The sequence below is a fragment of the Monocercomonoides exilis genome (genome assembly GCF_001643675.1).
Source record: "Monocercomonoides exilis strain PA203 chromosome Unknown scaffold13-1861174, whole genome shotgun sequence".
Classification (NCBI taxonomy): domain Eukaryota; phylum Preaxostyla; order Oxymonadida; family Polymastigidae; genus Monocercomonoides; species Monocercomonoides exilis.
In genome coordinates this window covers 288771-301193 of record NW_027150558.1, presented here as the reverse complement: position 1 = coordinate 301193, position 12423 = coordinate 288771, and the positions used below count along the sequence as shown (strand labels likewise).

General features: G+C 39.4%; 5 protein-coding genes across 5 annotated transcripts; 2 read left to right on the top strand and 3 right to left on the bottom strand.

The window, feature by feature from the left end:
• Positions 1–2189: 2189 nt before the first annotated feature.
• MONOS_6954 (uncharacterized protein) lies at positions 2190–2572 on the bottom strand (the record flags this gene model as incomplete). The annotated part of the gene is made up of 2 exons (XM_067877235.1): positions 2190–2463; positions 2559–2572. The coding sequence occupies 2 exons, from the start codon at positions 2570–2572 to the stop codon at positions 2190–2192; spliced, it is 288 nt and encodes a 95-aa protein (XP_067730655.1).
• Positions 2573–3539: 967 nt separating this feature from the next.
• MONOS_17339 (putative Ras family) lies at positions 3540–4520 on the top strand (the record flags this gene model as incomplete). Its single annotated transcript, XM_067870251.1, has 2 exons — positions 3540–3715; positions 3803–4520. The coding sequence occupies 2 exons, from the start codon at positions 3540–3542 to the stop codon at positions 4155–4157; spliced, it is 531 nt and encodes a 176-aa protein (XP_067730654.1). The 3' UTR covers positions 4158–4520.
• Positions 4521–5123: 603 nt separating this feature from the next.
• MONOS_17338 (uncharacterized protein) lies at positions 5124–5446 on the top strand (the record flags this gene model as incomplete). Its single annotated transcript, XM_067870250.1, has 3 exons — positions 5124–5153; positions 5219–5301; positions 5359–5446. The coding sequence occupies 3 exons, from the start codon at positions 5124–5126 to the stop codon at positions 5444–5446; spliced, it is 201 nt and encodes a 66-aa protein (XP_067730653.1).
• A 1390-nt stretch (positions 5447–6836) lies between these two features.
• On the bottom strand, positions 6837–9554 carry MONOS_6952p1 (uncharacterized protein; the record flags this gene model as incomplete). The annotated part of the gene is made up of 1 exon (XM_067877233.1): positions 6837–9554. The coding sequence occupies one exon, from the start codon at positions 9552–9554 to the stop codon at positions 6837–6839; it is 2718 nt and encodes a 905-aa protein (XP_067730652.1).
• A 1009-nt stretch (positions 9555–10563) lies between these two features.
• MONOS_6952p2 (uncharacterized protein) lies at positions 10564–12423 on the bottom strand (the record flags this gene model as incomplete). Its single annotated transcript, XM_067877234.1, has 1 exon — positions 10564–12423. One exon carries the CDS (start codon positions 12421–12423, stop codon positions 10564–10566), a length of 1860 nt encoding a protein of 619 aa, XP_067730651.1.

The window sequence follows — 12423 nt, the reverse complement described above, 5'->3', positions numbered from 1 at the left end:
TGACATCGTTGGCACCTGCTCAAAAACCCAGAATGCACCTTTCTCAGCCTTGGCCAAATTTCTAGAGTCATGCCAAGATGACTTTTTTTTATTCGTTCAAAACATGAAATATGTCAATATAGAAATTGTTGAGATAAAAATAACGGCAAACGATGTGAAAGGAAATGGCATTCAAAGAAATGGGAGGTTTCAAATAAGTTCCATCAAAATGAAGAGAGAAGCACTCTGGAATTTATTTTTTTTTATTGAAAGCTCATTGCCTCCTTCTTTCAAACGATTCGAGACAAAAGGCAAGAAGCTGAGTCATCTTGCGCATTCTTGCAGCGATTGCACCCAGCATCTTGCATTCCCATTCCATCCCAAAATAACTGCATTCCCCAATGAAAAATTCCCACCTCCATCAACATGGCACAGATTCACAGAGTATCTCCTTCCACTTTGTCATCCTTTTTGCGTTTAGGCGTTGATCACCAGCTTGGCACTTTCAGCCGAAGCATAAATATCTCTTCCCTTTTGAAATAGAAGCGCGCTTTCGCTGCTGATGACACAAACAAAAATTAGGCACTCAAGCTTCAGCTTTCAATTAACTTGCGATGCTTCGGGGGAAAAATGAAATAAAAAATGTAATTGTGAACCAATGGAACATTTGCTGGCCATTTCTTGAACGCTCCAACTTGATCGGAACATCGCTTCTCTGCTTCCATTCGCAATATCCCTTGTTTCCAATTTGAAGAATATGCTATCGCCACAACTCTGTGCCCTCCAATCAACACACGCACCTGCTAGTTGGATGCATGCCCTCCAATAAAAGAGCTGTTTTTCCTTTTCCTCTTATCCTTTTCCTTCCAGAATCTGTCTCAAAGCAGCAGCAACGATACAAATACCGAAGCACGCAAAATCATTTGTCGGCAAGCGCATCAGATGGTCAATGTCAATTTCAGTTCTTGTTCATCCAGCCATTTTCTTTGCTTTTCGCAGGCAAACATCCCTCACATTTTCGCTTTCCACAAAATGTGACATGGCAACTGCACATTTTGGAGGGGAAAAAATAAAATAAATAAAATGCGCCAATAAAAGCAAACTGAGCTGAAGCCTCTTCAGTTGGCCATTTCCCAAACGATTTTTCTGCCAATATGGCTCTCATGGAATTTCTCAGCAAAAAACTCTTAAAAAAGAAAAGAGCTGTTCTTTTCAACAAAAGCATCCTTTCCATTCATAAAAATTCCAAACCTCTTTTTTTTCTTGCACCTACAACGCATTCAATATTTTTATGTTCAGATCCTCAAGCAGAAGCAAAGGTTAGATTCTTTTTCCATTTTTGGAAATAAAAAATAAGGCATCGAAAAGAAAAGGCATTTCATGCTCGATGTTAGACAATTCCAAAAGATTGCATGTCTTGAGATATGCTTTATTGCTTTATTGCGAGCAATGTCTTTCTGCGCTGGCACCAGGCATTCCCTCGTTTTTTGAGTCATCGAAAAGAATCTCCACAAAAATGAGAGAAATGAAATAAAAGAGCATTATCATCTGCAATGAAAATAGCTTTTGCTCAGTGGCTTCTTGCAATGGTCGCTCTTCACCGAACAACCACAGTCCGACTCACACAAATTGATAGGAAAACAAAAATCATCTTTCAAATGATACGCTCTCTGCACAAATTGCAATCTTTGTTCAATGCTTAAATTCTATCGAATCCAGCAACATTGCACGTTCATCCGTTTTTGTGCTGCCTAAGAGCAAATACACGCTTTTTGTTCTCATTTTTTTGTTTTTGGCGAAAATATCATTCGTTGATCATTTCGCTACAAAATCTTTCAAACAAAATGAATATATTTATTAAAAAAATGCAATTATTACAGCAAATCAATTTATTATCTGTAGGCTTTGATGCAAAATGAAAACATTCAAGCGAATGAAAAATTAATTTTTTTCAAATAAAAATCATGTTAAAAATCATTGAATTTTCAAAAGATGAATATTAAAATTTGACTTTTTAAAAAGAATATTTGGCAGAAGGTAACAATACACCACAACCCAAATTTATTTTAATTGTGTTCCACATGTTAATATTCGTTGTTTTATAACATTTTCGGTAACTGCCAACTCCGTGATTTAAAGAAAAACAAAAATGAATTTTCATAGAAAATATATTACTTTGGGTTAAAATGCGAATGAAAAAAGTAAATTTGTCACAATTCAAACTCTGATGCATCTGCTCCATCGCCCGCTCCTAAAGAATCAGATTCATCTTCAGTTTCTTCATCATTTTCATTTAAAACTGGCACATCACTTTCATCAGATTCTTCGGTTTCATCTTTTTCGGTTTCATCAATTTCTTTTTCAACATTAAAGGGCTTATATGCAAATAATTTTTGAATGAAATCTTCAAATTCAAGTGTTTCTGATCTTTTTCCAACAAAGCTAGTCACAAAGTCATCAATGTATTTTTCTTTAATTCCATTTCTAGGAAGAGATTTACGAAAGCTTGACCAAGTGCTTTCAATCAAATTTGTGCAAATGCCACTTTCTGGATCCACAAAATTGTATTTGTGACAAACAGTGTGATGATCATAACCTAAAGATGACAATGAGCTGTAGGCCTTTTACTCGTCTGAGTAAATAGTTGATCCTGGAATCGTGTAACTTTTGATAATTGGCATTAATGTCTCTTTTTTTCTGTTTTTCACTCTCACAATCAAACATTTCCCTTTCTTTCCATCATGCTTTCTTTCTATAATTCCGAATAACCATATCTGTTTCTTTCTTCTTCCTTTTCGAAATTTTCTTTATCGTTGAATTGCTTCATCTATTTCAATAATTATTCCCGGGCCACCAAGCTTTTCGAAAGATGTTGAACCGTAATCAGCCATGCATGCTCTTCCAATGGAATAAAAACCACCAACAGTTTGCCTTGAAACATCAGTCAATAAGCTACACTGATATATTTCTATGTTGATCCAGAAACACAGAAATATCATCATTATTTTCTCTATTGGTATTTTTGAATTTTTCAAAGGAGTCAATCCTAACAGTGAGCAGTATTTTCCACATCTGTAGCACCTGTAATTTCTGCAATTATCTAGAACTTCTTTGGAGTAATTTTTCCTGCACTAAGGGCATCTTCTGTTCGCTGCAAATGGCATAAATCTCATTAACCAATTCCGCGTTGCTTCATTATCTTGGAAAAGTTTTGTTTTTTGAAAAATATTTGATTTGCGATCCAGAATGTGAGACACCAATACGATCAAATATGATCTATCCCATAAAAAGAGGTTATTTTCCCAAAATTTAAAAATTTTATTTCTCACAAACCCGGAGGTTTCATATTATAATTCTTTTTGGAAAATGAATAACAAGTAATTATCTGCTTGAATATATGGGTTTTGGATTGTGGTGTATTGTTACCCTCTACCGAATATTTTCACAATTAATTTTTATTTTGAAAGAACAATTGTATTGACATTCTTTCAAAGTTAATAAGTGAAAAGATTCAAATAATGATAAAAAAGATCTGAATGTAATAAAAATATTTCTATTTGATGAATGAAACAGAAGAGGAATTGAAGGTGAAAGTGGACATCATTGGTGAATATGGAGTGGGCCTCACTTCACTGATTCAAAGATACGTTGATGGACATCTATACAATTCTAGAACTGGAATCGGTATTGATTGCAAATCAAAAAATGTTTCTGCTGATGATAAAAATGTTCAGGCGTATTTTTAGGATGTGCCTTTCAATCATCTGACTTTGATTCCGAGAGTTAATTTTCGAGGATCGGATGTTTGTGCACTTGTTTTCAGACTGTCGTCGTATGATTCTTTTAATAACTTGAAAGAGATGAAAAAAAAGATAGACGGTATTTTGGCGAGCTATTCAAATGATTGCCCGCTTATCCTTATTGGAAATGGAAGCGATCAGTGGGAGCATCGGGCTGTTAACCGATTTGAGGTTGAAGACTGGTGCAAAAAAGAGGGATTTTGTGGGTATTTTGAGACGTCAGCAGAAACAGGAGAGAATGTGGATGAGGCATTCACAGAGCTGGTACGGCTGGGCTTGAGTAACCACGAATCCAAACCCGTTGAAGCAGATGAGGTTGTTGATGGAGAACTGTCTACCAAAAACGAGAAATCAATATTCAAATGTTTTCTGATGTGAAATGGAGGATTTCTAAAATTAATGTTGCTTTTCATATTATGTTTTTTTTTGTTTTTAATTTTTAATTTTATTTCTTTTCGAACTTCTTTTGTATCTTGAGTGTTTTCAAAGGTAATTTTCTGTTTGCTTGTTGGGTTTTTTTTCAGTGATGAACTTTTTTGTTTTTTCATTTTCAAATTCCAAAAGATTTTGTTTTGAAGTTGCATTTGAGTTTTGGAAAATAAATTATTTTTGAAAAAATAGCGAACAGATTAATTTGCAAGTTTTATACAAACATTTGTTTTATTTCTTTTCCAGTTTTTCGTATTTTTGAAAGTGTTTGAATATTTTTTTTCGAATCGTAACAAGCCTATTATAAATTGATTTACAGGACTATGTGCTTTGTTGTAATAAACATGTACACTTTGTTTGAAAGATTTTGTAGCGAAATGATCAACAAATAATAATTTCTTCAAAATCAAAAATAGAGAACAAAAAGCGTGTATTTGCTCTTAGGCAGCACAAAAACGGATGAACGTGCAATGTTGCTGGATTCGATAGAATTTAAGCATTGAACAAAGATTGCAATTTGTGCAGAGAGCGTATCATTTGAAAGATGATTTTTGTTTTCCTATCAATTTGTGTGAGTCGGACTGTGGTTGTTCGGTGAAGAGCGACCATTGCAAGAAGCCACTGAGCAAAAGCTATTTTCATTGCAGATGATAATGCTCTTTTATTTCATTTCTCTCATTTTTGTGGAGATTCTTTTCGATGACTCAAAAAACGAGGGAATGCCTGGTGCCAGCGCAGAAAGACATTGCTCGCAATAAAGCAATAAAGCATATCTCAAGACATGCAATCTTTTGGAATTGTCTAACATCGAGCATGAAATGCCTTTTCTTTTCGATGCCTTATTTTTTATTTCCAAAAATGGAAAAAGAATCTAACCTTTGCTTCTGCTTGAGGATCTGAACATAAAAATATTGAATGCGTTGTAGGTGCAAGAAAAAAAAAGAGGTTTGGAATTTTTATGAATGGAAAGGATGCTTTTGTTGAAAAGAACAGCTCTTTTCTTTTTTAAGAGTTTTTTGCTGAGAAATTCCATGAGAGCCATATTGGCAGAAAAATCGTTTGGGAAATGGCCAACTGAAGAGGCTTCAGCTCAGTTTGCTTTTATTGGCGCATTTTATTTATTTTATTTTTTCCCCTCCAAAATGTGCAGTTGCCATGTCACATTTTGTGGAAAGCGAAAATGTGAGGGATGTTTGCCTGCGAAAAGCAAAGAAAATGGCTGGATGAACAAGAACTGAAATTGACATTGACCATCTGATGCGCTTGCCGACAAATGATTTTGCGTGCTTCGGTATTTGTATCGTTGCTGCTGCTTTGAGACAGATTCTGGAAGGAAAAGGATAAGAGGAAAAGGAAAAACAGCTCTTTTATTGGAGGGCATGCATCCAACTAGCAGGTGCGTGTGTTGATTGGAGGGCACAGAGTTGTGGCGATAGCATATTCTTCAAATTGGAAACAAGGGATATTGCGAATGGAAGCAGAGAAGCGATGTTCCGATCAAGTTGGAGCGTTCAAGAAATGGCCAGCAAATGTTCCATTGGTTCACAATTACATTTTTTTATTTCATTTTTCCCCCGAAGCATCGCAAGTTAATTGAAAGCTGAAGCTTGAGTGCCTAATTTTTGTTTGTGTCATCAGCAGCGAAAGCGCGCTTCTATTTCAAAAGGGAAGAGATATTTATGCTTCGGCTGAAAGTGCCAAGCTGGTGATCAACGCCTAAACGCAAAAAGGATGACAAAGTGGAAGGAGATACTCTGTGAATCTGTGCCATGTTGATGGAGGTGGGAATTTTTCATTGGGGAATGCAGTTATTTTGGGATGGAATGGGAATGCAAGATGCTGGGTGCAATCGCTGCAAGAATGCGCAAGATGACTCAGCTTCTTGCCTTTTGTCTCGAATCGTTTGAAAGAAGGAGGCAATGAGCTTTCAATAAAAAAAAATAAATTCCAGAGTGCTTCTCTCTTCATTTTGATGGAACTTATTTGAAACCTCCCATTTCTTTGAATGCCATTTCCTTTCACATCGTTTGCCGTTATTTTTATCTCAACAATTTCTATATTGACATATTTCATGTTTTGAACGAATAAAAAAAAGTCATCTTGGCATGACTCTAGAAATTTGGCCAAGGCTGAGAAAGGTGCATTCTGGGTTTTTGAGCAGGTGCCAACGATGTCACATATTTTTTTTATTTTGATTTCTTGGCTGAGTCAATGCAAGGATGCTGGGATTCATTTTTGAGGAACATTCATTTCAGAGAAGAACGCAATTCACAGAGGAAGATCAAAGGATTTCAGAAATCATTTGGCTCGGTGCCTTTCCATTTTGAAGTGGGTTTACAAGCAATAAAACGAAAGTGGTTGTGAAAAATCACTTTCGAGCGAAGTGCAGGAACAACACAGAAAAACGCAAACATCAGACTCTGGCTGGCAAATGCCAAGCCCTGTTTGGAGGCAACAGAAACAAAACAAAACAAAACAAAAGAAAGCCTTCAGAAGCCATGGGCAGCACTCATTTCTATCTTTCTTGTTATTATTCACCAAAAGCAAAAATGAAAAAAGGAGATAACGAGATGAATACGAGGGCTGGGAACGATAGCGATGGTTGTGATGGGATGAGAGAAGCAAACACTAATAGCTGCAGCAGCTGTTTCTGCTGATGGCTGATTGCTGGTTTGTGAAGAGTGCGTCAGTCATTGTGGGGAGCTTGGCTGACTCGGGGAACTTCTGAAAGAACTCTCTCGAAATGGAGACGAGAGAAGGCCGGTTGGAAGGCTGAAAGGAGAGGCATTCGCTGACGATCAAAGAGAATGTGCTTGGAGTATTTCCGCACATGCTCAAAGCCTCTCCTTTTGCAATCTTGTCTCCAGCAATCACAGCCTCGTACTCCCCGAACGGGATCTGGAGTGTCAGGCACTCCCACAGCATCATCCCGATCGAGAACACCACCGACTTCTTTGTTGCCCCCATGTTCTTGTTGATCAGCAGCTCTGGAGCCTTCCACCTCAAACACTCTTTTTTGAAGCTATCTTCATCCTCAAATGCCGATGAGGGAAGGGAGTCACTTTCATCATCATCATCGCTGGCAGATGTCACAACTGTCGATGAGATCGATGATGAATCAGAGTCATCTGATAAAAGGTCTGAGTGCATCACAATGCAGATCACCATGTGCTCGGAGAACAACACAATGTGAGGGCTCAGATTGGAAAGTGTCTGAAGCTTGTTTTCCATCTCATCAAAGGAGTGGAGTGCAAGATTGGCCACCCAGAACAGGATCTGAGCAGCTGTCATCTCCCTTTCTTTCAATGAGCCAATTGCCATCTCTTTTGTCTTATTCCTCCCATGAAGCAACATGAACAGCGAATCTCTCAAATCCACAATCAGCTTCTCATGAGGAGAAGAACATGCGATTGCGTCCACCAGATTGGACATGGATGAGGTGGTTGGGCACAGATCTTCCCTCCGAACAAAAGTGGATTCAGTGTCTGAAGTGTCTGTGGATGAAGTGGATGAAGTGGATGAAATTGAAGGAGATGGTGTTCTCTTCCTTATCTCCTCCTCATTATCAACCTTCTCCAGCATCCATTCTGGAATCTTGTCTGAGTCTTTTCCCAAAATGTATTCAGTTGATCCGCTCTCAGCCAGCAAATGCTCAGATGACTCTGAATGCTGAAGGCTTTTCGCATATACCCTCTTCTTTATCCTTTCATCGTTCTTCTTCTCAGCCTCCCTCTCTGCTCTCTTCCACTGTGCCTCAGGTGACATCTCCATCGTCACCATCTCAAAAGCCTTCGGATCCTTTCTGATGTTGTCATTCACAATCTCTCTCAGATCTTCTGCTTCATTCTTTGCCTTTCTCCATCTGACTGCAAGAATAACAGAAATAATAAGAACAATCAATAGAACAATAGCCATAATGATCACAATCAATGCCCATGATGATTTCCCTTCTTTTTCTCCCTCAGAAATCCTTTCATCTCCGCTTGTCTGAGACTCGCTCTTGTTCTTCAGAATAAAAGAGTCAGTTGATGATGGAGCATCTTTTTTTCCAAACAAAATACAGACAAGAACCTCTTCTTCTCTTGCAGCCGAACTTATAAGAGAAATGCTAATCTTTCCTTTCGCTTCATTTTCAGAATCAAAGTTGTCTTCTGCAAACGGAAAAGTCTCTATTGAGCCGACATCATCTATCTTTGACACAATCTGGAAACTCAGATTGCATGGGATGAGGAGCCTTCCTTTGAAAGTCAGTTCAGCAGCATCATTATTTTCTTTCACTTCCACAGCATCCAGTGATGGGATGAAGAATTCAGATAGCCTTTCAGTTGGCATCCCCGTGAGCTCGCATCCTTCATTCAAAATCCACAGTGATGTGTTTGGCAGTAGTCCATCTCCTCCCTTCAAGCTGTCGATCTCAAGCTTTCCATTGTGTTCGCAGAGGATGTTTCTTCTGATTGAAGGGAATCTGGCGATTGATGGATCATTGCCCACAAACTCTCCTTTCACAATTCTGACGCTTCCTCCAGAAGCAGATAGTCCGCCGTGTGATGCGTTGGAAAACAAGGTATCTGAGATGGAAGCGGTGCTTCTTTCAAGGCTCGCCAGCGAGCTGTTCCAGGAGCAAAGCTCGGATGATTGCGGATTTATGTTGTTTTCTTCTCTGTTTGAAAGGTCTGTATTTTCAAACAGGCACGAGCTGATGCAAATGTTGGTACATGATGTGAATGACACAAATCCACCTTTCATCGCAGACGAATGACTGCCCACAATGTTGCATTCTTTTAAAGAAACATTTTTGGCATTTGTGAACGAAATCAAAGGTGCCCCATGGTCTTTCTCGAAGCACTCGTCGAAAGAGGTGTTGCATATCTCAAACATTCCGTCATCGCATATGATGACACTTGCAGAATAATCTATGCTCTTGAAAGAGCAAGATGTGACCTTGACATTTCCTGTGCAGCTGCTTATTGCAGACGATGCCAAGTGGAGTCCAGAAAAAGCACACTCACTGAAATAGACATCTCCAGAAAGCACTGTGAATAAAGTGCAAGGAATGGAAAGCTGGGATTGTTCAGTTCTTGGAGATGTGAAAGAGCACGATTCCATCCTCAAACTGTCGGAGCTCATAAAGATGAAAGAAGAATACGAGGAAAGAGCATTTCTTTCAAACACAAAGCTCAGACGAGACAAAGTCACATGATTCTGAATTGTGATGAGAGACACGCCTGCCTGGGATATGCCTGTCTGAACTCGAATGGCTGCATTATTTCTTTTGAGAGACGTGAGGGTCATGCTGTCCAAAATGCATTCTTCATCAATAACAGATTCACCATCAACAAGCATCATGCTTGTGATGTCGCTTGACAAGTGGAAGCAGGCATAACCAATTGAAAAGCATGGTATCTTGGCCGATCCGCATTGTCTCTCGTTTTTCCGTTTTTGCCATCATCAGAAGACACGATGATAAAATCAGACTCATATATTGTGATGAAGTCCATCAAGTTTGTGTCGCTCATGTGATCTGTTGTGTCTGAGCCATAGATGGCGTTGATAGACGAATACACACCCTCTTTCAAGGAAAACCTGAACTGAGTTTCGTTGATCTGTTTTGTGATGTTATGGCACAGAATGAAGATGTCATTCCCAACGCCTGCTGTGTTTCCCGTGAAGAACATCTTCTGAAACAGAATGTTCAAAGTTCCCTCCACTTTTGTCGACACGTGGATGCCACCTCCCCTCCCGCTCATTGAGCAGCTGCATCTTGTCATTGTTGTGTCACTTATTCTCAACTCACCCCCATCATTCAGGCAGAACGACACTGCACCTCCCTTCATGCTCATTTCAGCCTTGCAGTCAACAAACTGAGATCCGCTTATCAAAACGATGAGGCCATTTTGGCCAGTGGAATGAATAGCGCTGCCGCCATTGTCGTTTCTTGTCACTGAAGAAAGGGCCGAATCTGTCATGTTGATCAATCCAATCCCATTTGCCGCATTTGTTGAAGACACGCTTTCAAAAACACAACCACGATCAATTGTGCACTGGGAAATCTTCACAGCGTGAAATTCACACACACATGCATCGTGCATCACGAACACACTTTTCCGCACCGATGAAGATTTCATCTCAAGATCATCGACACTGAGCTTTCCTCTCCTCATCAACACAAACGAACAGTCTGCTTCTGTGTTATCTGCCGCTTTGCTTTGAAAGGCGCATCTTCTCAACAACAGCTCATCTCCTTCACTGAGGATCACACAATCAACAGAATTCTCAAAGTTTTCTCCAATGGACAACATTATCGCGCATATGGACATCTCATTTCTGTTCAGCGCATATGCACCACTTGTTCCATTCATCTTTTTGAAAAAACAATTTCGCTTTGACCATCTTCTTCTTTCAGAATTGAGGCAGAAGCCACTGCAAAACCTGAGAGATCGTATTCATTATCCACATTTGCAACCCCTTCAATGAAGATTTGTTTGCCATCATCCGTGTGACTGAGGTGATTCACGCCAGTCCAGAATGATTCGCATGGATCATCTTCGCTTCCGCATCGCAGCACATCTGCACCACTGGAGGAAACAAAAATGGTGTTATTTGCATATGGAATTAAAAATCTGAATAAATCGGTGTCAGTGAAAATAGCATCGCTTCCAACAAACACATTTGAATCGTTGATCAACCCAGAGTAGTTGAAGGAGAATGCCTGTGTGGTTATGGAGCTGTTCAAACTTGCTGAAAGCACGAACATGTTCTTTCCAATCTTTGCAACATTCATCGAAAACACAGTGTTGTTGAATAAAAATTGTTCTGTTGCATAAGCCTCTGTGCAGTCAATGAAGCAAGCCCCTCCGTTTCCATTGTTTTGTGAGCATCCACTGTTCGTCATGGTAACATCCTCCATGTGCAATCTTTCATGTGCATGAAGATTGATTTTCATAATCCCTCCGGCACAACTGTCTGGAGCTGATATATCGTTGAACGAACAAGAGCGAATACTCATGGGTGAGGCAATGGCAAAGGGAGTCTCCGAAAAATGAAGACTCTGAACTGAACAGTTGCACAACTCCACATCTCCTCCTGTTGTTGAAAGAAGAGAAAACTGCAAAATCATATCGTGTGATAATGAATACAGCTCAAAAGAACAACTTTGCAAAGAAACGTGCGAGATTGATGTGGCATCTGAAGATGAAGAAATGAGACTTGCTTGATCCGGAACAAATGTTGTTGGCACAGAAAATATGATATGAAGAAACAAAAAGCCACCTGAAGCATGAAATATGGGATTGCTGCTTGTTGTTTCGAGTGTTGGTTCAAACCTCAGGCAGCTCATTATCTCTGATGAACAAGACGAAATGTTCATTTTTGAGATGTCATAAGAATCTTTTACAGATGCATTTTTATCGATCAGCATGTTCTTTTCCTCGGAGCTGCTGTCAATGTGCCAATATCCATGCCTGAAAGTCTGGCATGGAACGGTCTCGTCACCACAGCCCGCAATATCCACGCCTTGGTGTGAAACGACAATTCTGTTTGAAGTGAATGGAACCAAAAACAGAACAAGGTCCATTGTTCTCTCGGCAAAGGCTGTGAAGTCTATCCCCTCGGCAAACACGAGTTTTGTGTTGTTTGAGTCGAACATTTTGAAGTTGAATCGTTCGTTTGTTATTGATTCGTTGAGGCTTTTGCATTCAACGAAAATGTCCCTGCCCTTGTGCGCTTTGTTGTCTCGAAATGTCAAAGACTCAAATGAAAATGTGTTTGACGAATCGTTAAAAGCATGCAAGAATATTGCTCCTCCGCGACTTCTTTCCTCATCAACCCAGCAGTTTTCAAACGAAACATTTTGAACAGTAAGACTGGATTTGTCTCCGATCTTGCAGTTTATCCCTCCACCTTCACTTTCCGAGGTTTTGCATCTATCAAATGTCGAATTGAATATCTCCAGTCGAGATGCATTTGTGGCATATATTGCAACACCCTTTGAAGCACCACAATTTGTGAATGACGATCTGTTGAGAATCAATGCAGCACCAACGCCACAACAAAACAATCCATCTCCATCAATGTTAATATTTGTCGCAACTGCCTGAGTGACAACCACTGTTCCTCGATCAGCTTTGCATATTCCACAGTTCGATCCAAATTGGGTATTTTCTATTTTGAGATCATCAAACTGGATCGCACTTCCATCCCCTCGGACAACCCACAT